This window comes from Manis javanica, chromosome 14, assembly GCF_040802235.1.
Source record: "Manis javanica isolate MJ-LG chromosome 14, MJ_LKY, whole genome shotgun sequence".
Classification (NCBI taxonomy): Eukaryota; Metazoa; Chordata; class Mammalia; order Pholidota; family Manidae; genus Manis; species Manis javanica.
Window position 1 is genome coordinate 83,037,823 of NC_133169.1, and position 27,253 is coordinate 83,065,075.

The window sequence follows — 27,253 nt, forward strand, 5'->3', positions numbered from 1 at the left end:
GGCCAGGGCAGGGAGCAATCAACAAATGCTACCTGTTGTCACTGTCCCTAGGGTCTGTGGGACTAAGCTCTGTTGGGTCTGGTTTGGGTGATGAGAGGAAAGCTCAGATGAAAAAGCCAATAATTCAGAGTGTCAGCGTAGAAACTGAGTTGCCAGTGTTGGGGAGGTGATGGCCCCCAGCTCTGGGAGGAGGGCGTCTGAGAGGCTGAGTGGGGCCTCAAGGAGTTTACACAGGTTCCCTCAAGGAGCCCTGCAGGTGAAGCCCATGGTCCCCACTCAAATGGGGCTGGTCTGCCCCACCCTGCCCCCAAGTCCTCCTGGGAGGCTGTGGAGGCTGTGGTTTTGCGCCCGTGCCTAAACGTGGCTTGGGTTTGCAAGAGCCCTTCCTAAACGAAGGCTGCGGAGGAGCACGGCTGCTGGGGATGGGAGTCTGCAGAGAAGGCAGGCACTCTAAGGCCTAGAGAGAAGCAGGAGAAAGCCTCAGCTCCAGTGTTTGGAAAAGGATAGGAAATTACCCTCCGGGCTGCAGTGTGCCGGTGACCATGGGTCTGCTGAGGCTGGGGGGCTCAGCCAAGTGCAGAAATAGGTGTACATGACCAAGTACATGGGCTCTGGAGTCCTGCTCACAACTAGTACACTGTGTGTGTGTGTGTGTGTGTGTGTGTGTGCGTGCATGCGTGTGTGTGCACATGTATCCCAGGGGAGCTGCAGCGTACAGCTGGCACCGGGCTGCCCAGCACCAGCAACCTGGACCCTCTGTGGCTCTGCAGCATCCATATCTCACACCCTCCCATGAATTTGCAGAATTGAGAACTTACTCAAAAACAAAGTGACTGGAGGCCACATTTGGAGCTTTTTTAGGTGATGCAATAAGAGGTTTGAGGGGGCCCAGCAGCCAGGTATGGAAGATTCAGTTTAAGTGATGAAGGGTCCAGGTCCTAATCCCACAAGGGCTCAGGGCATGCCTGACCTTGGGGCTGGCTCAGCCAGAGAAGGGGAGCCTGGGGCCCCCTGGGAGAACAAACACTGTAGGGAAAGCTGTGCATAATCTACTGGACTTCCTGCCCTGGTAGCACATTATTTCTGCTAACAGCAGTTCATATTTCTCTGTTTCTGCTGGTGTGAGGGAGCACTGTGCCCTGAGGATCTATGAGGACTCCACTGTAGGTAGAATAAAGCACCCCAAAGATGTCCACATCCTAATCCCCAGAACCTGTAAATATGTTCCCTTGCATAGCACAGATTTTGCAAATGTGATTAAGTTAAGGATTTTGAGATGGGGAGGTTATCCTGGATTATCTGATTGGGTCCAGTGTGATCACAGAGCCCTGGTAAGTGAGACAGGGAGACAGGAGTGTCAGAATCAAAAAGGAGACATGACAAGATGCTTTGTGGCTGGCTTTGCAGATGGAGGGCACTGAACGAGCCAAAGAATGCAGGTGTAAGTCCGGGGAAAGTAAATCCCGAGGCAAAATACCTCTAAAAACCAAAAGCAGTCAAAGGGAGAAATAAAGTTAAAAATCCATTTATTGCTCACAAACTGCAGTCCAGGGCTGGTTCTCTCTCCTGCTCCAGCAGAAGCAAAACCGGCCCTCCCCTCACCTCTCAGGTACAGACAGATAAGGCCTCCTTGCCCAGGTAATTACCCATTGATACGGAGATGAACTTCTCTCCACCCCTGAGGAAAGATGCAAATGCACTAAAGCTGTACTTGTTTCTACCTCTGAATGCCTGTTGATATACAGATGTACTAAAGTCAGGGGAGATATTCTGGAAATATTACAATTTCGCCCACAGTAGGCAACCTCTAGAAGCTGGAAATGGCAAGGAAACAGGTGATCTCTACAAGTGTCCAGACGGAACACTGCCTGGTGACACCCTGATAGTTAGTATACTGAGAACCATTTTGGACTTCTGACCTCAGAACCGTAAGATCACGTATTATTTGAAGCCACTGAACGGGTGGTAGTTTGTTATAGCAGCAATGGGAAACTAATACAGACACAAGTCCTGATCTTGGGCTGAATGAGCTAAGGAGCTCAGGGCCTGTCCCAGGTCCACCCCAGAGCTCGTCCTCCCTCCCTGTCTCCTGACGTTGCCCCTGCAGCAGGTGCCAGGCCACTGGCCTTCAGCAGCCGTCCTGGCTGGGTTTCCTCTCTCCTCTTGCTACTTGACACATCTGCTGGTCGGCCTTCCCAAGCACCCTCCAGCCTTGGAGCATGCATTCCCTTCGCAGCTCCATCTGACAGCAGATAGGGATCAAACAGCAGGGAGACCAGGCCACCGGGGAATAATCAGGACTCATGGACACAGAATGGTGCCCTTCTTTCCTACGGAGTCACAGTCGTTAGCTCTGTGACTGCAGCTTCTCTCTGTTTGGCTGCATTTCTTCAACAGTTCTGGCTTGAGTTGCTCCAGAGAGCAGACACTCCAGCCAAAAGATGGGTTCCAAGGGAATCCATCCCTCTCAGGTCTGTATAGAACACCAAAATGGCCATGGGCTCTGTGAGCTTTTCTTAGAAATACCTTTGGCTTTGGTGTGTTCAACGAGCAAGCACTAAACCAGCATCCTCACCAGGCTTAAAGAGGAGAGAGTGGGATTCGCCGCTGGCTTTGTTGAGAGGCTGGGGTGATGACAAGGTGGGGGGCGTGGTGAGGCGCAGTTAGCTTCAGCATTGTACTTTTTTTAAGGCCTCGGGAATCTTCTGTGAACAGGCCAGCCTTTGCTCATGGAGGGCCTCTTCCCAGAGTCTCACTGATCCACCCCTCCCTCAACCTTTAAACACTTAGAAAAGCAAATCGGTTCTTTATCTAAAGAGGAATTTAGTGCAGACAATTACCTGGGATTTGGGCATTTTGAGACTGTTATAAAGAAGGGTGATGCAGAGACAGAAAGGCAGGCAGACCAGGAGAATGCTGCCCTTCTGCTCAGCCTAACACAAGACTAGTAACTGGCTCTTGAGCGGTCCCTCTGCACCCGGGCCTCGGTTTCCACCTGCTTCTGACCTGTGCCATTGCTGATTCCAGGCGTGAATCACTCCAGGCCTTTATATGACTTTACAATGAGGAGTCCTTGATCCTTTTAGAAACAAGGAAAAACTATTTCATGAATAATTCTAAAAAATTCCCCCAGAATGTAAGAATTTGCAGAGATACCAATTTTCCAGATAATTCCAGGCCAGAATGTGGCAGAGAGATGCCAGCTCTTTGACGGGGATGCCAGGCAGCCTTGACTCTTACCTACAACCGCTCCCTGCCCCACCCTGTCTGAGGGCACAGGTAGAGGACATCTGTCACCCGGTCACCATGGGCTGGGATGCTGTTGGCCTGGCTTCTGAGGAGCACGGTTAGTTAACTGCCCATGGAATAAGGGTTAGACCTTCTGCAGCAGATAATAAATTTGCCCCCCACACTAGACGGACTTCCCTAAGCACTGAAAACATTCAAATGCCACCCTCCTCTGCCATTGCCAATTCAAACTAAGAAGAACACTAATCTGTGGTGCCAAAGTTAATTCCTCTTTTAGCTTTGTTGATTATGAAAATTCTAGGAAAGTTTCTTGACACCAAGCTTTTCTCACTGGTGTGGGGGCCTGCTTTGCTCCCAAGACTGGGGGTGTTTTGCACTGAAGTGTTACGGTTCTGGCCTCAGGTTCTCAAAGTTCTCAAAGACTGGGAATTTAAACCCAGTCTGTCTCTTTCTCCCTTGTGACCTGGGGTAAGTCACTTGCCCATCTCATTTCTCTTGCTCTCAAAAGGGGAGAACAGTACCTTCCTCACAGAGCTGTGAGGACTCTAAGCTATCATTTTTCAAGTACTTGCTACATGCCAGGCACAAGTAACATGTCGTTTAGTATTCACAGCAATCTCATGGTGTGTGTGTGCAGGGGTATTATTGTTCCTATTTTAGAGGTAACTTATAGACTCAGAAAAGCTAGGTGATGCCCCCAAGAGCACAGTTAGTAGCACAGCTGGGACTGGAACCCAGAGATCCTTTCAAATGTCTGCTTTCTTAGCCACCCACCAGGCGTCCAGGAAACCTTGCATATAGTAGGTGCTCAGTATCAGTGAGCAAAGAGAGAGCCCTGTGTTGTGTCTGCAAACCTGACTCTCAGCGGTGTGTCAGGTCTCAGGCATGCAACTTTGATTGCCATGACCTTGGCGTAGGGGCAGGCTCGCAGATGGCATCCTTGGGGACTGTTCCAGGGCAAGGCTGGGCAGGAGAAGGCCCTCTGGGGTACCTGATCCCTCTCTTCCTCTTCCTCCTGGGCAGGCAGGCATCTCTGGGGGACTTTGTGCCCAGATCCTGGATCCAGGAGGAGGGCACAGAGTTTCTTAGATGTAAGGGGTAAGTTCAAAGCAAAAAGGAAGCTCTCTTCAAAATAAAGGGCAGCACCAGTGGTGGAGCCAAAGGAGGATGGTTGAGGATTCCTAGTAAAACTTAACAGCTTCCATGTTTCCCCTCCTCTAAATCTTTCCATGAAAACTGTCCATCTGGGGGTTGTCTCGGCTGAGTGAGGGCAGGAGCCACCCATAGCCCCACCAGGGAGGGCTTTCCAGCCTCATTAGTGCCCGCCCTTGGCCCTAGTGGGCAGCGGCCTGTTAACTGGCGCCGTGCTGCAGGCCCAGAGGGCCGCAGATAGACACCCGCGGGGGCTGGGATGGCACCGCTGCCACCCTCCAGCCCTGCTGGACCGCATCTGGGTAGAGGAAGCTCTGCTGTTGTCCCTTTTATGTGTATTGACTTAGTGGAGTGCAAACATGTTAAAAGTTCACTTTCTCCTTTATAGGAGTCTATAAAAAGGCTCTTAAACTGGAGTCCTAGGGCTTCAGTGAGACAAACATGGGATCACACCTTGGGGAGGGCAGAGCCCAGCCCTCCGCCTTCAGGGAGGAGGTGTGAGCCCGTTCGGGAAGTTGCTTCAGCTAAAAGCCTGGAAGCCTCAGCTTGGTTGGCGCAGCTGCGGCCAAGCCATGCCAGCAGGCAGAAGAACCTGGATGCTGGAGCTGCCTGAGGCCTGCAGGCTGCTGCTGCTGAGCCCCTGGGGAAGGCTGGCCGGTGGAGTGGCCCTCCGGGGTGTAAGAGGGAGGGAGGTCCCCTTGCCCAGGAGTATTTCCCTGGGCCTGTGGAGGCGCCTGAGAACTTGGGGTTTCTAAACGAGCGGACAGCTGTAGGAGAGGAAATGTGCCCGTGCCCAGTACCTGGCGGAAGGAGCTCAGCAATAACCCTCTCTGGTGACATGGGTCCGGGCATGGCCTGCAGGGATAAGGAGAGGAGGGGAGGCCAGAATGGACTCGCACCTCTGTTGTCCTTATTTGGCCTTTTGAGCCATAGAGCCCACGGTGCGCCTTGTCCACGTGAAGTGCTCCTTTTATAGAGTGACTCAGTGAGCAGCGAGTGAGCCCTGTGGCCAAGCCCTGGGCAGCGGTCTGCAGGCTTTGGGAGACTGACTGCATTTGCTCCTCAAGACCCAGTTTCTCCATCTGTCAAGTTCGGTGACTGTTCCTGCCCTGCCTGCCAGCCTCTCGGGGTCACGAGGATAGAGTGGGAGAGGGGCTTGGGGGTGACAGTGTGTCGTGGCCAAAGGACCTGATCTGTAGGTGACCCTGGCGCTGAGTCCGGGGCCTGGTGCTGATGTGTTCAGTGGATGGGTGAGTGAACGGAAGTGCTGGGGCTCACCCCAAGGGCCGGGCCAGTCACCCTGTCGGGCTCTCTGTGCCTGGGTTTGTGCCCCAGCCGTGGATCTGGGCAGGCACCTGGGGTCTGCTCCTGTTCACAGGCACACTCACTGGGGTGCCCACCTGACACCTAGTGTCACTTTTAGCCCCCTGACCTCACCTCACCTGCAGGGAACCACGCTCCCTGAGGGGTTTGCAGTGCAGACAGGGCCGCCATCCATTGTCTTCCCCAGGGTGGCCGGCCCGGCTACGCCCAGTGAGCAGGTCCCTCTGAGAACTAGGGGTGGATGGTGGGGCCAGGACATCCCGTTGACCAATACGTGGAATTGCATGTGGCCCCCAAGGACCCTCAGCCCCAGCTCAGACAGGTCAGCTCTCCTGAGAGGAGGACGTGATCAGTGCTGAGTGGGGGCGGGAAGGGAATGGGTGCCCCTTGGGAAGAGCAGTCACTCCCCTGGGCACAAATCCAGTCCAAGCACAGCAGGCGCTTAGATCAGGTTTGTATTCGAGGAGCAGGTTGACTCTGACGTCCAAGCTGGTTCTGCCACTGTACCTTGCCTGAGTTCTTAGTGTCCCTGAGTCCATTTTGCCATGAGCAACATGGAGATAGCCACTAACTGTGGGGTGCTGTGGAGGAGAGGGAGTGTGTCAAGTGCAATAATTATGAGGCAGCCAGCCCAGTGCCTAGAACACAGAAGTGTCCACTACATGGATATTACTGTTTCCACCACTGGGATTATCGATCACCGTCAGTATGGCTGTGTATCGCTGTGGGTAGCATAGAACTGTTTGCTGGTGGAAATGGCCATGGGTTTTGCTCTGCACACTGAATTAAATGGTATGAAAAGCCTGGGGTGTCACTCTGAAAGGCTCCATGCGTTGATGCTCTGGAACATAGCTGCCCAGTACGGTGGCCATATGTGGCTACTGAGCACTTATAGGTAACTAATGAAAATGAACTGAAATCTTAATTTTATTTAATCATAATTAAATTTAAACAGCCACATGTGGCTAATGGCTACTATACTGGACAGCACAGATGGAGGAGGGCTTGCTCATGGCACCAGCGACCCTCAGCCACGTCTAGTAAAGGTCAGCTTAGACTGGCACATGGTATTGATCACCAGCTGGCTGGATTCCCTTGAACTTGGTCCACATGGAGATGAGCTGGCCACTTTCAAACACTGACCATAGCCAGAGTTTGGATTTTAGCCAAGGCAGGTACATGGCTTCTAACCTTTCTGGAAATCAGAGCAATAGAAAGAAATGGCCCATGTGTATTATTGGTCCCTGACAGTGAGCTGCCGACTCTGTTTTCAGATGAGGAGAACACACCCTCAAGAGGTAGGGTGACTTGCCTCGCCCTTCATCCCTTCCCAGCTCCTCAGACCGCAGAAATAAAGGGCCTGCCAGGTTTCATACAGACAGAACGCATCAGTACGGAGGCCCCAGGCCGTGGGCTGCAGAGTGGAGCTTGCCCTGCCAGGGCAGGGAGGGGCTTCCCGATTTATAGGTGTGGGGCTGGAAGCTCAGGGGATCAAGGGACCCGCCCAAGATCCCGCAGGGAACTGGCCAGTCTTCCAGGAGGCAGGACAGGGCCCAGGGGCTGTCTGGCTCTGTGCCCATTTCCCCAGTTGCCCTGTCTTGCTTGCACTTCCTGTGGCAACTGTGGGAGTGGACAGGCCACACCTGTGGGCACACCCACAGGGACTGGAGGGTGGCAGGGCCCAGAGTGGGGTGGTCCTGCCCTAGCAGAGCAGGGTGTACTGGTGGGGGGCTGACAGCTGACAGCCTTAATAGGCACATTGTCCCCTTGCTGCGGAGAGTGCCGCCCGGCCACTTCCTCACATGCCGCGCTGGGTGAGCTCATGTCTGAGGCTGCGGGCGGCACGGGGCAGCAAGCTCGGCTGCAGGGAGGCCCGCCGGCCCGAGAAGCCCACGCGGGCCGGGGCCAGCAGAGTCGTGAAGCAGAACGTTGTAATGAGCGACGCCGGCTGGATTTATGGGGCTGCGCACGTGCGCCTGGCCTTCCTGCGAGGGCCTCCGCACGGGAACAAAAACAAGTCCTGGCCCAAGAGCGGCGCGACTGGGTCTTAACAGGAGCCCACTAATTGCTGGAAGGCCCTGACTGGCCCCCAGTCTGTAGAGGAGCAGAGCTTGAGGCTGGCTCCTGTGTCAGCTGAGATTTTGCTGGAGTCCTGGGTCTCTACCCGGGAGGCCCAGGAGGAAGCCCAGGGTGTGCCGCTTGCTGCTGAAGGTGCTGATTTCCTCCTCACTTTTCCTCATCTGTAAAATGGGGTAACATTCCTTTTGTGGCCTTGGGTGGCAACATAACAGAGTGAACAAGAGTTGACTTCAGAGTTACCCAATCCTGGTCTGGAGTCCTGGTCCTGCCAGGTTCCTGCTGTGTGGCTGAGCAGGTCTCTTCACCCCTCTGATTGGCGCTCCCTCACCTGAAAAGTGGGAATAACAATGTACATTTTGCAGGGTCATCAGGAGGGTTGAGACGATGCACGCAGACTTCTCAGTGCGCCTGGTTCTTACACCTCTGCCACTTCTCAGTGTGCAGTCACAGCTCTGGCTGGCTGGTCACTCTCATTCCTCCACCTAATCAAGGAGGGATGAAGCAGATGGGGCCTTGAAGGCCCTGGGCCGTTGGGATTCTGCCAGTGTTGTGGTAGTCCGGGAGGCAGAGGGTTGAAGACACATCCTCTCTAGGGCATGTTGGAGACTCACAAGGGCCAGCGTGCCCCATGCACTCATGATCTCAGCCTCTTTGTCTGGTGTAGGAGCCTGACAGTTCCAGAATCCAGAACTTGGACTGAGTTGGCAGCAGCTGGCCCCCCACCCGCTGTGCTGGGGCCAGGAGAGGCTTCCTGTTTCAGGCTTGTGTTAGACCATCAGGAAATGCTGCTAGTAGCCCACCAAGGACACTTGCCCTGTGCCAGTACCCTTGCTTGTAAAATTTGTGCACCCAGGCTCGCTGGCATGTGGGCAAGGGCTCTTGGCTGCTATAGCTCAGAGGTCCCTCCTGCAAATGTTTTCCACTGTTCCCCTGTTTATTGATACCATGGATTTAGCATCTAGCCAGAAAAGTCCTATGTCTACTCTATTTTCAAATCAAGAGCCAAAGAAAGCAGAAACACCAGATGCTCTGAGATCCAGGCCATGGTTAGGCAGTGTGGCAAGAGGGTGCCAAGCTGGGGCCTAGTGCCAACATCAGACTTCACTCTAAGGCTACCATGTGCCCACATGAAGTAAGAGATCCAGCAGATGTTATCTCCATCTGGCTTATACAGCATCAGGTGTGACCATGTTTTCTTCAGTCTTCTCTCTCCCTTCTCTGAGTCAGGCCCCCTGCCTTGTGGCCAGCCTTTGAGGTCCTGGCAGGTTTGGCTTGACAGTGATGCACACAGCTGCTGAAAGGGGGCCCCTGTCCTGTCCCAGGCCCTCTGGGTGAGGCACTGAGGGTACCACTGGGTGCAAGGGCCCTGGTCCCTGGCCTCCTGGTGGGCAGGGTCTCCTTTGCATGCTCACTGCTGTGTGGCCCACACAGAGGGCTTCAGGGGGTGTGGGAATGAATGACACCCACTGTCTAATGGGGAGGCAGCCATGTCAACCTGCAACAGCTGCCCGGTAGGCACAGTGCTGTGAATGGTGGGTGTGCAGAGTATACCAGGAAGGGGGTCCTGTCCTGGACAAAGGGGTCAGGAAGGCTTCCTGGAGGCAGTGAAAGTTTGAGAGCAGAGACCCGATGGGTTGAGCAGGGCTGTAAGTAAAAGATGGCAGTAGCACATTCTGGGCTGAGGAACTGGCATATGTAAAGGCCTGAAAGCAAGTAAGAGTGGCCTGAAAGAGTCACCACGGGTGGAAAGAGAGGCAGGGGTGGAAAACAACAGATGGCAGAGACCAGCCTTCCTCCATTCCTGGGCCTGTGTGGCTTCAGAAGGCAGCTTCTGAACTTCCTTATCCATTTATAAATGGAGACACTGCCACCATCGGCCCTGTCGTTGTGAGGGCCGAACCAGCGTGCGTCTCCTATGCTGAGTGGAGTGTGGTGACGGTTTCAGCATGCTGCCCTCTGAGAAGCCCTGGGGTGACCAGGGACACGTGGGCAGGCACAGAAGGGTTCGGGCCAGGGCCCCTGGGAAGCAAGGTACTAAGGCATCATCCTCAGTAGAAGTTGCCAACCTCCTCCTGGTTGGATTTGCCCCCAGTTCAGTCCTGGAGGGGCTGTCAGTGGCCGTGGACAGTGTATGTGAGCACTCTGGCTCTTAGAAAGCTCCCTGAAGTTGGCGTCGCCCTTGCCCAAGGAGGTGTTTTCCCTGCAGAGGAAGGTGTGCTCTCATGGGGTTCAGAGGCCGCCCCAAGGTGGGAATCCGTAGCCAGGACCTACGCGGGACCTAATGAGGAGCTGCTGGGGTTCAATTATGCGCCTGGCCACAGCTCTGCGCCGTTTGACTGACAGCTCATTACCCTGCTGCCATTTTTGGGCGGTGGAATTTAATCTCCCAGGTGGGAAGCAAATCAATTTGCCCATCTGCCACAGCTGAGCCTAGTTGAACTCAACTCTAATTTATTCTCTTAAGCTCAGGAAGGCTTGTCGTTTCAAGGTACAGAAATATCAGGTTGCCTGTGGAGTGCACATTGGACGTGTCAAGAAGGCTGAGCATAGGGCCTGACCTGGCAAGCCGTGGTGGTCAGCAGGGGAGGTGTCGTCAGCCTGGCTCAGGAGAGGCCAGGGTTCTTGCCCAGGAGGCCGAGCTCGTCGGTGGAAGGGTTGCCTGTGGGAACGGGGGCGGTGTGACATCCCCATGTCATTGGGATCAAAGCCGCCTGTCCAAGGGTCCAGGGCTGGACGGGACTCTCGCCAGCGGGGCGCACAGGGCCTGTTCATGTGCGTGCTGGGGCTGTGTTCGTCTGTGCTGTGGTCATGCTTCTGGCTCCAGTGCTTCAGACGCAAGCAAGATTTGGAGAGTATCATTGTGGGACTCCGCGCTTTCTGTCCTCCACAAAGTATGGTCATAAAACCACCCTAAAGGCAGTGGCCTTCTCCATGGGACACCGGGACAGTTTTCAGGGCACTCCAAGGCCTCTTCCTCGGTGAATACATTACCTGCGGCATGTGCTCTGGGCCCATCAGTGGTGCCCCCTCTGCTGTGGGGGCTGGGCCTAGCATGTTCCCGAGGCACCCTGGGTGCCCCTTCTAAGCACGTTCCAGGGGGCTGTAGCAGATCTCCATTCACAGAGATAGGCCAAGGAGGGCCTCTCCAAGGAGGAATTTCAGCTATTTTGTAGGAGACAGAGTCCGGACTGATTCTGCCCGAGGTGGCCATTTCTCTGCATGTCTGCTGGCAGAGGGCTCTGAAGGCCCTATGGGTGTACACAAGTGAGTACTATGTGGGAGCATGGGTGGCAGAAGGGCCGTGAGGGGGAAAGTGCCTGCCATGGAGAGTGTTTCTGAGGCACCCTCTCTGAGTTGGACAAAGCAGCCCCGGCTGGGTTGGTTTCAGGGGTCAGGGAAAGGCCAGTCTGTTGACACACCTTTGCTGAGGAGCACGGAGGGGAGGTAATGGAGGCCGGGATTAATGAGCGGTTTTATTGCCTCACCTGTCAGGGGAGTCATGTGACATTATTTTGATATTGGGGGCCCCAGAAGCAAACACAACCAGGCTAGGTTATAAATAGAAGGAACGTCAAAGTGAAGGCGGCCTCACCACTCGCCACCGAGCGTTTCCCTTTCCTCTCAGCCCAGGGTGGGCCGGGGACCCTCCTCCCACGCCCTGGGCCATAGGGACAGTGCTCCAAAGCAGCACCAAGCCCGGCTCCCGAGATAATGTTGACTGGTGGCGCCTGGCTGTGAAAATTAAATATTGCAGTTGCTAATGAATAAGTCTGCCCCGCTGTCCCCCCAGCCACTGCTGCCTCTGATGAGAGGGACAGGAGGACTGCTCAGGGTGACTGACCATGTGGCTGCAGTGACAAATAAGGAAACAGAGAGGACTCCCTGTCCCGGCACTGGCTGGCCCAGTCAGGTCTTGCACTGCCCGAGAAAAGCCCATGCCCTGGGGCCCCGGGACTGGGTGGGCATGACTGGTGAGAGGGAGCTTACTGCCCATCTCTCTCTCTCTTCTCTGTGGCGGCTAACTGTAGCTGTGACCAAACACAGCCACCAGACCCTGAATGGAGGGAGGAGTCCAGCCAAACAACCCACAGGCCAGGGCTGACGAGGCTGGGCTGTGAGTGGGGTGCAGGCCTGGCGTCTCAGCCCAAGGGACACAGGTAGCTCCCCAGGCTGGGGCAGAGACGCCTGTGTGCCTCTTGCCCCTTATCACCTGTCACCTTGCTCTCTTAGCCTACAAGATTTCAGGCTTTCCTACAAAGACCAGCTCTTGGTGATCTGCTCCCAGAAAGCTTCCCTGACACTCCGAGTCAGTGAGAGCAGCTCCCTCTTCTGAGCCCCTGCCCATTTAGCAGGTACCTCTCTGGGGCCCCCACTTGCTGGGGAGAAGCAATGTCCCCCTACCTTTGCCAGAGCCCTCCGTCTGAGGCTTCATTCATAGGAAGTGCCCAATCAACCTTTGTTGGCCCCTGGATTGCTTTAAATACACACTTCTAGTTGCCTGTCTTCCAGCGGGTTCTGTTTGTGCCACCAGGGCCAGCCACATAGGAACTATCAATGAATAGGCTAGAAGCCCTGCCTACCCAGAGCAAAATTGCGGGGTGGCGGGGTGGTGTGTTTGCATCCCAAAGAGGAGGCTAGCGCTGGGGGTTGGGGATCAGGGAGAGCTGTGTTGGCAGTTAGACAGCTGGGTTCAAATCCCAGCCCCGGCATTGATAGCTGCATGACCTTGGGAAATATACTTCACCTCTTTGTGGTATAGTTTTCTTACCTGTAAAATGGGGATAACCTCATGGGGTGCCATAAGTAGATGAAATGATAGATGTAGAGGACTGTGTGTGTGTGTGTGTGTGTGTGCGCGTGCATGCATTACGCACACAATAGTTATTGTCAGTTTAGTCCAAGTTAGAGCCATTTACCATGTTAAAGCTCAGATGGCATTTAAAGGGCTTTATGGAAGAGTGCAGAGGAAATCATCTGGATTATTCAGGGCCGAGTCCAGCTGCTGAGGGAGGACTGCTCCTCAGAAACAAGTAGGGGGCACTGTCTGCCTAGTGCCCCTGTCAGATCATGGGCTTGCACGGCCCCAGCTTGGGGTTGGGGGCTCAGGCAGTGATGGGTGGCTCTGCTCACTAGCACTCGCTGCAAGTGTGCCTCTGACACAGCTTGTGGCAAAGGGGAAGGCTTGGGACAACTGTTCCTTCGTGCACCCTGCAGACTTCCCCACTCACAGAGTAATTTCATTTTTAGTAAATTTTACTAACTGCCAACTTGTCTTCTGAATGGAGAGACATGTATGCATTCAAGTGGTTCTTTGCAGTTACACCAATTTTTTTAAAGCAACGAGCTGTTTTCTTTTTTTCCTGTAAACATGAGGTTGACATCAGAGAAGAGCTTTTGATCCCAGTTTTTAAAACTAACTGGGTGGTTTAAAGATGATGGGAATCTCAGGCGGTTGGGTGGCTCTTCCCCTTGGTTTTATTGGAAAGAATTTCTTGAATAAGCCCACATCTCAGGGGCACGATGCAGTTGGATTACTGAAAGTTTAGAAACATTTAGGTGATTATGGTAAATAATTCATGCAAATCCTGACAAATGCAATTTCTTTTGTGCCAGCACAAGGAGGAGCAGAAACTGGCTGCCATGCCCTCTGGTTACTTCCCAATCCTTTTAGTGACATCTAGTGGCAGATCACCGCCAAGTACAGGAGCTGCTTCTGGGAAGGTAAGGACATGGAATTCACCTACAGGCCATTTAAAGCCCCAGTCCATCTGTGTTTCAGTCTGAGTTAGAAATACCACCAAGGCCAAATAGACTTTCTTTCTTTTTTTTTGTTTTTGCTGACTAGAGTGTGCCTGCACATTGCAGATTCTGCCTGCAGAAACCATGCCCTGAGTGAGGGGCTGCACAATATGGTTTGTCCAAGCAGTCTGCAGACCTTACTAATGAAGTGGTATCATTTTAAGATACATCTTGAAAAAACAGTGATATTCTTTTTTGTTGCTAAACTCTAATCGAAAAGTAGGAATGTGTAATCTATACCCAGAAAAGATCTTGGAAAAAAGATGAAAAGTCTTATCAGGACCTTACATAGAGGAGAAACTTGGCAAAACATCTTTCAGGTTTGAGTTAGAAGTAGTGCCTTTTCTTGACACTGGTTGTGTGATGGTTTAGGACTTCTATTTTGCTTTCATCAGGCACAGTTTGGAACGGAAAAACAGCCCTTTACATTCACCCATGATATGCAGTGTGTTGTATATTTCCTCAGTTGGCTTGAGAAGCAGGCATGTTTCTTATGAAGAGACAGAAGCAGTCTCCTGTGCATTTTAGACAAATTTAGATTAAGGCAAAATTACATTTTAGAGCAAATAGTGTCTGTGTTTTGCTGAATTTATGTAACAAAAATTTAGCTCTTCTGGCACAGCTGCTATCTTTCTAAATAATCTACCTCCCTAAACACGCGCAGCCGTGAGAAGGCACATGCCAGCTGGCAGCACATCTTAGGGACCTCGGCAGCGGCACCTTGCCCTTAGGAAACTTCTGGCACCAGACACCCCGTCCTATTAGAACGAGAGGCCCAACAAAGCCCCGTCAAAAGGCTCGAGGCTTCTGCAGCTCCATCCGGCAAGTGGCCCAGCAGCACTGGACCAACCACGAACTGGACTGTCAGGAGGGAGGCAGACGGCAGGGGAGAGCCGGGCTGAGTCTGAAGACCCGGGTTGAGTCCCAGCTCGCCACTTGCCACCCAGAGGGCTTTCAAGGCATCTACTCCCTCGTGCCTGAAACGGGGCGAACACCCTTGCCCGAGTGTGCCAGGGCTGAGGGGAGAGACTGCATGACTCCCTCTACCGGCCATTAGGGCCTGAAGACGCAGCCCCCGCTCCCCTGACCAGGCTGCAGTGGCTGCCGTAGGGCTGCCTGGGGGTGGGCACCCCACCCAAGGCCCCCCCATCCTCTGACAAGAGGAGCTGACTTAGGGCTCAAGGGCACAGTAACTTGAGACATGCCAGTCACAACAACAGTTTAACATTTTACTAAATCAATTCACACAATTCCAAATTGCAAATATAATTAAGGACAACAGATTCTGTTCTGCCTTTTAAATCTTTCATTTTCAAATCTATCATTAAGACAAAAAGTAAACAAAAATTAAGTCTGCTGCAAATTCATGACTTTTCTTCTTGAGAGAGACAAAAAGGAACATTATAGTAAAAAGAACGCCACTGGGTGAACGATAAAGCACCACGACACACGGTTACGGGACGGGCTTCCTGGATTCTGCCACGTGTAGGAGGCTCTGCTCTCCCTACTGCTCGGTGCCAAGCAGGATTTCATTAAAATAAAACTATAAAATCTCCTAGGTCACACTAAAGTCAGACACGCTCTGGAACACAGTGCTTAACAACAGTAATGCCAACTATCAGTGCTAACGCAAAAACATTTTAGAAGGTCAAAAACAATTAAACTGGAAACCAAAACCTTATTTTCCCTAGATGAGCAAAATCGAAAATGAAAGGGTTCCCGCCTCCCAGTAGGAGTGAGAGGGATTTTTTTTTTTCTTTTCTTTCATTCAAGTTGGAGGCGGGGGCATGGTGCGGGCTGGTTCCGGAGGTCCTCAGCCTAGTTGGTGTCCAGCTTGGCCATTTCCTGCACGTAGATACCTATACTCTCACTGTCAAAAAGCACGAAATACACTGTCTTGATGGAAGAGGACATTGTTGACACGAAGTAATTGGAGATGGCCTTCAGAATGAGCTGAGCTGCCGTCTGCTTCGGAAAACCGTTCCTGCAGGAGGCAGAACAAATGCTCAGCAACCAAGGTGGCCACAGCGCTGTGGATCCGCCCCTCCCCTCCAGCCACACAGAGCGGGACAAGTGGGCAGAGAGCTGTGACCTACGGGAGAGCATCCTCTGTGCTCTCAGAGAAAAGCATGGCAGCAGGTTTTCTGAAAGGCAACCAGCAGACGCACAGGATCTGTGTGCCGTGGCGTGTGGTCTCCGTTGTCTCCCAAGGGCAGCATGAACTCCTACGTTTCTGTCCCGACATCACCATGACTAGCACAGGGCTTGACACAGCCCCGGCTTTCAAAGGCTCCCTGTGGGCCTCAACCTCGGGGGACAGCTGGAGGTGGGAGCAGCTCCAGGAAGACACTGGCTCCCTCCCACGCACACAGAAGGGTCACGGCTTTAGAGTGCACGGGTGCCGGGGCTGCTGGCCAGGAGCCCAGCCCCAGTGCTCATCAATCTGCAGAACCCCACAGTCTAGGGCAAAGGGAGCCGTGGGCAGAGAAACCGCTCCTGGCCAAGGGGCAGCACCCACGCCCCGAAGCCAGAATGGTGGGAATCCACGTGCATTTCCGTCAAAGGTGAACGTCCCATGGCAATTGTGGAGGTAGGGGCTCAGAACCTAAGCAAGAGGCTAAAATCAGAGCTGGAAAGGTTGGTATTTGTTGATCCAACAGAGGCGGTCTCAACACTGCAGGTGCAGGGCCCAGGCAACCCAGGTGGATGGCAGCAGGCTGCCTAACCTGGCAGAGGTAACGCGGGCTCTGGAGCCATGGCCCTGCATTCACAGCCCTCGCTGACCTGTTTGCAGTCAGGGATGCTCGCTGGGGAAGAGCTGGGGCCAGGCTTCCCGGGGATTCCTGTTCTCTGGCAGAGCTACAGTCTTCACTCTGTCCTGAACCTGGAGACCCGCTGGCGAAGTGCTGGGTCTCGGTGGGACTCCCCTGCAGATGGGGTGCCTACCACCAGGTGAGGGGTTCTTGAATGTATAAGGTGCGGGACCTCTTAGAACATTCCTCGCCTCACGCTAAGGGCCTGTGAGTCTTGGACTAACTTAGCTGGTTCTCTTGGAGAGCAACTTACTTATTCTTCTGTCAGTGCTCAGAGCTTCTCGGGAGCCTCAGAAGACCATTCATGTGATTTGCTTCTGGTCAAACAGGGCTTTGCCCAGTGCACCAGTGGGCCCCTTGTGACTTCTGGACTCCTCAGAAGTGAAACACATCGTTGGGCGCACGGGTGTCACCCAGTGCATGTTCCCAGACTGCGCAGAGGCGCCTATGGGCGACAGGGGGTGTGACCCACCCTTCACACACCAGCAGCTCCTCCTCTGCCACATGGTACACGCACAAGGCCGCCAGCACACACGACTGCCAACAAGACCTGCCGTTCATAGAGGCTGAACTAGAGCTATGGAGGTGTTCCTGCAGGGCAGTGCCACCAGACAGGCACGCCTCCTTCCACGGGGACCTGGGGGCTCTGCCGGCCACCAGAGCAGGAAAGGGGACTGACAGGTGGGGCGGGATGGAGGGTGGTGGGGACACTGTGGGATGAAGGGCTTTGCTGGGAGTGGGGAGAGGTAGGGACCCACGTGCTAAGTCATTCCCCTCTCAGATCTGCAACTCTGGGAAGCAGCTGTTCTCACCACACCCAGAACTCTGGGAAGCAGCTGTTCTCACCACACCCAGCTCGGCTGCCCTGACTACTTTCACAGGAGCTGAGGAGCACACAGGACAGGTTGTCCGGAGTAAGACATATGTTGGGATAGTGCTTGAGGAAGTCAATTCCACTGTCCATTTTCGGAGGGCACCTCTCGTTTCTCGGAGGAATGCACACAAGTGGTGTGAGGAGCCCAGCTCACACCTGTGGGGATGTGGGGACGGGCCCTTCCTCCACCGGCCCCACTCCCGAGGGGTGTGCAGGAGCAGGGCCGCAGCGTCGCTGGAGTAACACCCCATTTTAAGTGTCTCACAAAGAGCAAGGGTTTACTTTCCTGATGGAAGTTCAGATGCTGCCCAAAGGGCTCGTCCAATCATGGACACTAATTTCATTCCTGATGAAAAAAATGGAGGCAGCGGCAGCCAATGGCCAGACCTGCAGTACTGGGGAAGTTGCAGAAGCTGCGGCAGGACAGGGAGCCCAGCCCGCTACCGGAAGCAGCCTGCACTCAGGCCTAGGGAATTCTGAGGGCCTCTGGGCCAGGCAGAGCTGTTTGAGGCCATGACCTGGCTGGGTGGGGGCTGAGCAGAGCTGCTGGAGATGCTCTCGGCACAGGAAGCCCGAGGCCATGCTCCCCCAGCCCTGAGCTCCCCCAGGTGAGGTGCCCTCCTGCCTGCCTGCCTCCCACAGGTGAGCTGGACTGAAGCGAGGGCCCTGGACTTCCCCAGGTGTTGTGTGGCCGTGTGGTCACAGCCCATCTCCTCCTGTGTTGCCCAGCCTGAGCAGGCCCTGGGCGGAGCTGCGCTGGCTGTCCTCACCTATCCTGCGGCTGGTCTGCCAGAGCCAGGTGGGCTGCGGTGCAACGCAGACACCCCGGCCCCTGCTGACCAGGGGGCCCCCAGGGTGTCCACCCCATGCTAGTGACTCCCGCCTGAGACCAGCACTTCATGACACACCTTCATCCAGAGCTTTCCATTCCTCTGACTCAGACCCTTGGAAAGGGGTCTGTGACTCTCAACAAGGGAAGATTCTTCTCTGCTCCTCTACATCAATAGTTCCGTTTTCATCTCTATTGGGGTCATGCAGGACTTGTCGAAACGCCTGCTGCTGGGCCCCACCCAGGGAGTCTGACCCAGCAGGTCTGGGACCTTCCTTGGAGAACCTCTGCTCTGCCTGTGGCCAGGGTGTGCTTTACCATCTGGGCTTGCAGGGTGGACCCAAAGGTTAAGAACCTGCAAGTGGGGAGAAAGGTGGGGACCACGGGTTTTAGACCTGCATGCCCTGCTGTTAATGAGACATGGGCCGGGCTGGCCTTGTCCTTCAAGGCTGCTCTTGGGTCAGTGTGGATCTGACCTGTTTCCAGGAGATCCTCTGGCTGACAAACCCATCCCCCTGTCCTGGGCAACCACAGTGTAAAGAAGCCCAGATATGGCACTGTGGCTACTCTGTACCACGCAGGCCGCCAGGAAAGACTGGCAGAGGCAATGGCTTTTCTAGTGTTTTCTGGTGGGGGCTCCAAAATGTTTTCTAGTAGCCACAGTTAGAAATATTTGTAACAAAATGGAATATGTAAGTAGGTGCTCTCACAAGAGTGCTTCACCACACCATGCCGTGCCCCCACCTCCAGGGCACAGCAGCAGAGCGGTTAGCAGCTCAGGCCCTGGGGCCACACAGGATCTGAGTCCATGCCCTGGCTGCATCCTGTTTCCCAGCTGGGCAGAGGGACTGGGTAACTGAAGTGTTGATTACCTGGGGAGGCTGGGAGTACTGAACAACACGATGCCCTTCTATAAAGCGGGTGGCCTCGAAGGCTCTCCCGGAAGGCCCAGGCCCGAGACAGCTGTGGCTGCGGCACTGCTGCTGTCTTCGCAGCTTCCCTGCACCACGACGTCGGTGTCAGCACCCCAGAAAGCCGTGGGGTCTGCAGTGCCCAGTCCGGAGGGTGACCACCCGATTGATCGCGTGGTGTGGCCAGTGGCTCCGTGCCATGGTGCCCAGCTTTAGGAGGCCGCTTGCCTGTGGCGTCCCACCCACCAGTTGGCCTCTCCCTGGCTCTGTTCCTTGGTGTGTAACCACAGCCCCTCTGAATGGCCATCCCTGCTTGGCCGAGGCTTTGTGCCTTCCCTCCGCATCTCAGGCCTCCTGCCTCCATGACAGTCCCTCTGTCCCACGGCCACACTGAGGTGTCGGCCTTCTGGACAAGACCAGACACCACTTCCTCCCAGATGCAATAGAGCAAAAGGGGAGAGGGGCTTCCACTCTAAGGTCAGCTTTGGGCTTGAATCCCAGCTGTCCTTGGGCAGAGATGTTAACCGCCAAGCGTAAGTTTCACCAACTGGGAACTCAGTACCTCAACAGCATACATGGTGACGGCAACACTGGAGGTGGTACCAAGGGTGCTGCTGTACCCAAAGGGGGTCCCTCATATTCTTCCTTGGCTCCTGATGTGCCAGCTGTGGGCTGTGGTTATAGCATGAGCCTTAAGTTCCCCTGAGCCAAGTGTCTTGGACTGTGACCTTTTCCTTTTGCTTTTGGCCTTGACCAGACTAAGCAGCTGTCTGAGCTTCCCTGAGGTCACTTCAGCTGTCTCTGCAGTGGCCTTTCCCCAGCGTTTTGGCCTCAGTTTCCCGAGGCTGATGCAAGGGGACCTCTTGAGCTGGTCTGCTCAGTGGGGGCTGAGGCTATACGTGTGGGCTGCTTGTCCTGTCATCCTCCCTGGACGGCAGGGATCCTGGGGTCACAAGGGCCGCATCACAGACGGCTTGAGTTCCTCCAGCCTTCCTGAGCCCCTTCCGTGTTTGGAGTATCGCCGACTGTCCCTGCTCGCAGTGAGCTCACCCTCCAGGGCCAGGCGGGTAAGGCACAGAGGAGCCCAGAGCAGGCAGATGAGGGACTCCAGAGATTCCTGTGGGGAGGGGCCGTGTCCTGGGGCTTGGGAGAGTCCAGGTGGACTTTCTGGAGGAGACAGCCTGGAAGCTGGCCTTTGAAGGCTAGCTAGGAAGGAGTAAAGGGGGATTCTAGATGGATCCTGATTTTCTTGCTGGACCAGGCCACGTGTCTAATTATCTTGGCTGTTTGGGGGACAGACAGGGCTGGATATCTCAAAAGCTTGGGTGATGGGGACAATGCCACCCCCTGGGGACACTCTGCTGCTAGGACTAGGTTCCCTCACACTGCTCCTGGGCCTTTCCATCTTCCCATGTTCTGTTTGGCCTTGACTGACTACCTGCCTGAAGCTGCCCCAGCCGGAGGTCACTCCATCTAGACGTAAAGTCCACGCCGCCGGGGTCCTGGGCTGAGAACAGTGGGCCACAAGGGGGAGAAGCTAACAGCCAGAAGGGGCTGATGGGCCCAGTGCTGCCCCTGCAGGCTCTGCCCCCTGACACTAGTGAGGGGCCACTTGACCCCAAGGTGGCCTCTGACCTTCCACGCCAGAGCTCACAGGCTCCGGGTTAATAAGTAATTCTCCCCAATTCTGTGTGTTTCTATCCTTCATATGTCTCCTCTAAGGCCCATGCCTGGAGGCTTAGGGAGGCTGACGGCTGCCAGGTTCCTTCAAATCCATTCACACACACTGTGCAGGTAGTGGGGGACCCTCTGGTGGGACATGATGAGGGGACCAACAGGGACAGGAGGCTGAGGATAAGGAGAACGGACACCACAGGCCTCCCGTCACATTCTGGCTCTACCAAGCATTGGCTGCGTGACCTCAGGTGAACCTAACCCCTCCAAGCTTCTGTTTCTCCACCTCTGAGTGGAATTAACAACAGTGCTCACCTCACAGGGTCCCTGTGAGATAATGCAGACCAAGGGTTCAGCACAGTGCCTGGGACTCGATGAATACCCATAAATGGGAGCTTGAGGAAAAACCGGCTTTCCTATTAAGCTCATAAATCTAAGGAGAGTTTAATCAAAGCCCCAAACTACCTGTGCCCTAGATACTATGCCCCAGAGAGGGCCACCTCTCTGTGATGTTACACAGAGCCGAGGGAATGGGGATACCAATCACCACGGGGCCAGAAAGCCCAGGGACAGGAGGCCCCGGTGCGGAGGCGATTTCCTGAGGCCGGGGTGACGTCTGCAGCCTCCCTGGCTCTAAGATGGGCCGGTGTGCTGGCGGGAGGGGTGCAGGGCGCAGAGCTGCGGTCGTCCTCCACACGCCTGCGGTGCGGGGCCCCGGCCGAGAGAAAGTGATCTCTCTGCTCTTTACCAACATGTTTGCATTTATATTATTGTTTTAATTCTAACATGACTTTTATGCTGGAGACACTGGATGCCACAAACAAGCTGTTGTATTTCCCCTCCTAAAGCCCCCTGTGATTTACTGGCTGGCTCTGGGGTAATCCCTTTCGTTCCTCATGAAAGAGGGGGCAGCTGTTTACATGGCTGTGCGGGGCCAGGTCTGCCTGACAGATGTGGGGCTGGGCAGCTGTGCATGTGCTTGCCTTTGGCATTCTGCCTGCTTAAAAGCTTTCAATTGATTATTTTTAAAAACTTTTTACTCCATGAAAAATGTAGAGAATTACTTTTATGCTTCAATTAAAAATTTCCCAATAGCCATATGAAAGAGCATGAAATTATTACTTCCAATAAAGGCTCCTGTTCTTTCTTTGGAAGCACCTTTCATCAAAGTAGATCAAAGTGCATCTGCCTAATTAACTGAGCCTCAGAGCCATCTGTGAGGAAGGGCAGTCTCCACTGCCTGGCTCCCTGAGAGGACAGGCCAGGGACAGAGGCCGCCCAGAGGTGCAGTGCCCGAGAGCAGACCTTCTGGGAAGGTGGGGGGTGGGAGGCAGGAAGCTGGCTAGTTTTGCTCTGATCCAAAGGAAAGTGCTTTGAAAAAGAGAGGAAAGGTCTTGACTCTGGGACTGGCCCTGGGACCTCCTGCACATCTCCACAGGTCGACAGGGCGCTTGCTGACTGCCTTAGGAAGGGTGCTGGTCTGTGTCAGGCGCCCTGAGAGCCAACCGAAAGGGCTTTAGACACTGTCTGTTAGCCTTTCTTTCAAGATGCATTTAAATGGTGTTCAACATACGCTCTTGGTAAAAGAATAGAATGAAGCAGTATAGCAGCTGGAAGTGTAGATGGCACTGCAAACCAACATGGGTGTGACGCATCACTTCTGGGTGTTTGCATTTGGGTGGTGAGGAGGCGTGTGCAGTGCACGGGCAAGCACGGGCTGGGGGCAGGCTTTCCCTTCCTGTTCTCGCACCCACCCCCCCTCACGCAGGGGATGAGGCTGTTTGGTGCTCCAGCTTCTTTCTGCCTGGAGCTGGAGGAGGGAGGGCACCTGCTCTAAGGGTGCAGAGGGCTGAGGCCCTCGCTCAAAGGAGCCCTGGTGCAGGGGGCCATGGCGGGACTGCTGGGGAGGGAGGGGGCAGGTAGTGACAGGCTCCAGAGGAGGCTGGGGGGTTCTGCCAGTCTGTGTGACCTCTGTGGCCCCCAGAAAGCCCTGGGCACAGTGGCAATGCCTGTCTGCCTGAGGGCAGGGCCTTCCAGGTACGATGTCTAAGCTCCACTTGAGCAGACACCCCAGGGTGATGTGACAGGAAAGCCGCCCAGGACCAGCTCTGCCACCCGAGGTGTGGGATCTCAGTGACAGCGGTGTCTGGGGAGGCAGAATTACAGGGCTTGCCCCAGATGAAAATGGCAGAGTCTACTGTCTGCCCTCCTCATGGGCTGGGAAGGGGAGTGCTTTGGAAACAAAAGCTTTCTACAAACATGAGGAATGGTTCTGAGGACCTTTCCTCAGGCTCGCCCAGGACAGTGCAGCTGACACACAGCCCTGCCTTCCCTTGGGTACTTGGAGGGACTGATGGCAGAGACCCCAAAGGCCTGTGATCTGGACAGGGAGCCCCAGGAGCAATCTCTGCCCACACAGAGCCCTGGGTTGTGGCCCTTTTGGCCCACATACCAACAGTGGCAGCCTCTAAAGGCCAGATTCCCTTTCTTCAGTGCCCAATCCTGATTGCGAGCTTCCAGACGCTTGTGACTTAGCCCTTTGGCAGGGAGGACCCGGGTGGTGTGACGGGTGGTAGGACACAGCCTCAGAGGCAGAGGAGCCCCGACCAGCCTCACCCCCTCACCATGGCACAGTGTTCAAAGCTCTCTCCCATCTCCAGAGCAACACAGATGCTGATGGGGGATCATTATGCCATTTCACAGAGTTGGGCTTATGTGCCATCATGTACCTGGTTAGTGGCTGAAATACCAAGCCCATAGCGGTGGAGCTGTGAGTGAGGCCTGAGCCCCAGCCAGGAGCTTGATGAGCGACTGTTTGCTGACAGCTGGGGGTATGTGAGCAGGGAGGCGGTGTAGCTGGGCACTGTTGTTGAGTCCTGCCTGCCCCATCAGCTGCTCAGTGACGGCTCTCTCCCAGTGTGGCCCTCTGGGTTGTCTGTCTGTCTGAGGGGCAGCTGGGCCGCTACTGATGACCCTGGGGAGTCTGCTCTGCCTGGAGATATTTCAGAGCTGAGAGGTGGAGCAGGCCCTGCCCCGTTTCACCATCATGCACTTGACCTTGTGGTTCTGCCAGGCCCCAGCCCCTTATCAGCAGGACGATAAGACGGAGACAGAGCAAGCAGATTTGGAGAAGGATGGTGTGGAATACAAGTGTAAGGGGCAGAGGCTTTGCCCACAGACCGCTGTGGCTTGGAACAGAGCCACGACAGCTACCGGTAGGGCTGGGAGGGGCACTCTGCATTCGCAACCCTGCATTCACATCTCCCCATGCATCTGCTGCTTCATGTCCTTCAAGATTCACTCTCTGAGCACCACCTCCGAAGGTCCCAGTCCACCAAGGTGAGCTTCTGTGATGGCGTTCACTGTCGCAACTGAAGCTTACATTGTACCCCAGCTTCCTGTCTCAGCATGTCTCTCCAACTGTCCCTCACCATTGCTTACATTTGTATTCTTCCCTCTCTCATGCCTTAGGGCTTCTCGATGAAGGAAAGTGCTTGAAAGTGGCTCTGTTCACCCTGCACACACTCAGAGCTCCACAAGTACAGGCTCAGCATGCAGAGAAATACATCCATGACTGACACAGTAACAAGCTGTGTGCCCTTACCTGCCGCTGCCAATAGACGGAAATGCAATGGACTTGAGCTTCTTATCATCTGCCAGAGCCAAGCAGTTCTTCACTGTCTTTTCCAGAAGTTCCTCACACTTGTCCACACCCCAGACTGGACTGTTACAGTGGATCACAAACTTGGCCGGCAGGCCATGGCCGGCACTAACAGCAGCTGGAGGGGATGAGACAGGAACAGTGAGTTCCATCCCTCTGCAAAGCACATGACAAAAGATGCCAAACCCAGGCTCCCCGCCCAGCTACTGCCCGTCTTCCTGGGCCCTCCGAGGGCCTGTGTCCAGGGAGTTGGCCACGGCTGCCTGCCATGCTATAATGCCACTGTGAGCTCGAGGCAGGAAGTGATGAATGGTCTTCTAACTCAGAGAAGACGTCAAGGCTGACCCTTGACCCTTGGAAAGCTGGCATTAGGAAGCATCACCACCATGAATTTTAGCCAAGACTGTAGTGAGCCCTCTCTCTACCGTCCCAGAAGTCAGAGCCTTAATGGTCTACTTTGGTCAGTGCTTGGAGCCTCAGGTTGTCTTTCGGGGTCTCCAACCCCCTTTCTTCAAGTGGACTTATGTGTAGATCATTATTATATATTTATAAATGTCCTAGACATGATGCAGGATAAAATTATTAGGAAAGCAACCACCCTGGCATCTCTGGTGCTCTCTTCTCCTTTACTAACTGACCCTGTTTAGTTCTGACAGAATAATCAGACTGCTTTTCTTTAGGATGGGGCTGTTTTCTTTTCCTAGCAGAGAAGCCTTTTTCTAGTTCCACATCTCCAGGCTCACTCTCACTCTGTGCCCCTTGTCAGATCTAAAGACACTGGCCTTGGGTGTGCTACCCACCAGGAGACACAACAAGCCAGCCTGGTGTCTCCCAGAGCACGCTCCAGGGCTCCCGTCCCAAAAGGTACAATGCAGACAGTGGTCCTGGCCCAGCAGGTTTGCTCAGTGCCGTGGGCCATCCTGCCACACAGGGACACACTAAGGTCTCCACACCACTGCCACAGAAAGACACCCAAACTGGTTTGTTTGACCGAGCGTTTCCTAAACCTGTTTTGTGAGGGCTGACCGTCCTCAGGGGATGGGTTGTGAAGGCTGTGTCACTAGCAAATACTAGCAAAGAGTGATTTGTGGAGAGAGTCTCATGGTGTGGTAGAAATAGCTCTGTGCTAAGAGGTCTGAGTCTTAGCTTTGCTCACGACAGGTTCGAGAACTCTGGGCTGAAGTGCTGACCTATAGAAACCTGAGATTGGGGATTTTAATTCACTGGGCTGTCCACAGGAGAGGGCAGTGCTACACTGTGCATGGGACAAGACTGGAAGAGACAACAGTGATTATCTTTGGACAGTGGAGTAGGGGCTTGTTTTAAAATATTTTTAACATACAAGGATGATAAAATATTTTCTAAAATAGATCATAATATCAAGAACAAAATGTCTTATTACAACAGGCAAGCATCCTTAGCCATGCTAAATCTAATGGGTTTGCATCAGCTGTGACAGGTGTCTCCAGCTGAGTTTGGTGTATGACAGCACCAGGGCCACCTTGCATTACCCCTCAAGCTGAGCACTTGGGCTGGCACATAGAGGTACTGGGAAGGGGCTCAAGAATGACCAGGAGCCCCTGGCTGGGTAGTCAGTGCTGTGTGTACCCTCCCTTGTTCACTGTGGACTTCGGTGGAAATGCCTATGAGCTTGATAACTGTACCACACCGCAGTGCCATTCCCCTTTCAGGCAAAACAGAACTGGCCGGCCAGAGGTCGAAGGCACAGCTCAGCAAAGGGTATGCCACCCTCGTATCCCCACCAGGCCCTGTGACCAGCCCAGGATTGGGAGGTTATGTGTAGTCACCGGGGTAAGGTTTGGGGTACGCCTCGGAGAGAGGGCTTGTGTGGACCTCACGTAGGAAGTGTTGATGCTCATATTAAGATTCATTTTAGAAACAGGATTTGAAAGACAGAATGGACACTGGGACCATCTAGTAAGAAAAGAAAACCTGATCCCAAAGAAACTGGCCAGTCCTTGCACAGCTGGCGGGGTGAGCTGGGCCCTACCCCGCCGTCTCAGGAAGCCCCCCGAAACCCAGGCTGGCAGCAGTAAGAACACCCTGCCTCTACTTACTCCTTAGCAGCTCTCCCTCCCCACCTCAGATTCTAGGCTATTTTCTTACTCCTGGTATCGGAAAAGGTGTAATTGGCAAAGGAAAAATATGTCTTGGTACTTTTCCCGTTAAACAGAATGAACATGATTAATCTGCATCTCTCACCGGCAGGTCCACAGATGGTTCATTACCACTATCTGGGATTCTCAGCTCTTAGGTTTGCCAAACTCAGTTTCTGTAATTCCTTAAAATTTGAGGTCCAGTCATTAAACACTCAGAAGCTATTTTAAGTCATAAAAAAATTGGAAATGCAATTTCCTCGATCCTTAAGCTCCCTTGACAACGTGCATGTGGTTAAGTCTACATTTTAAAGCCTACGGGCTCTTCCTCCTCTCAGAGAGACTCACAGTGCCATGTACCTCTGAAGCCCACACTGCCCCATAAAACGGCTTCCCTGAGGCTGCGTGTGCCACACCCAGGTAGACACAGCGCGTCCCCCCTCACCTCCAGCTACTTCCAAGGGCCCGCTCTTTTTCCGGAGTTCCAGAACGGCCTCCACGAAGTCCTTGCCACCTTTCTTCTCCAGCGTGTTTCCTAGACAAGGACAGGGTGAGGTCAGACTGCCATTCCTGTGTTTCAGGGCACACACAGATACTTAGCATGTCAGGTGATTACATACTTCAAATGATCTGACCCGCTAAATTTCCATATGGCTGTAAAACAGGAACCAAGCCTTGGCTGAGTCAGAAAAGTGAAATCTAGAAGGGATCTGCCATGGCCCATTGCCACTCTGGCACTGGTTTCACCGAGCTGTCTTTGCTGCCCCTCATT

The 27,253-nt window shown here is 54.1% G+C and overlaps 1 protein-coding gene and 1 long non-coding RNA gene across 9 annotated transcripts in view; one reads left to right on the top strand and one right to left on the bottom strand.

Moving 5' to 3' along the window:
* Positions 1-24,371, top strand: part of LOC140846147 (uncharacterized) — a 194,461-nt gene extending 170,090 nt beyond the window's left edge. The window contains exons 4-5 of the long non-coding RNA XR_012125067.1: positions 13,417-13,524; positions 24,175-24,371. This is a non-coding gene — a long non-coding RNA (uncharacterized lncRNA). The remainder of the gene's footprint in view (positions 1-13,416; positions 13,525-24,174) is intronic.
* The window catches only part of MACROH2A1 (macroH2A.1 histone), a 74,266-nt gene continuing 61,830 nt past the window's right edge, over positions 14,818-27,253 (bottom strand). For 5 of the 8 annotated variants that reach the window (XM_037015879.2, XM_037015877.2, XM_037015880.2 and 2 more), the window contains exons 7-9: positions 26,927-27,016; positions 24,308-24,482; positions 14,818-15,586 (exon numbers count right to left, since the gene is read on the bottom strand). In XM_037015879.2, coding sequence (XP_036871774.2) covers positions 15,421-15,586; positions 24,308-24,482; positions 26,927-27,016 — 431 coding nt within the window. In that variant the 3' untranslated portion in view covers positions 14,818-15,420. Of the gene's footprint in view, positions 15,587-24,307; positions 24,483-26,926; positions 27,017-27,253 lie in introns of those variants that run through there. The other 3 variants (XM_037015881.2, XM_037015882.2, XM_037015883.2) reach the window with 1 other exon arrangement.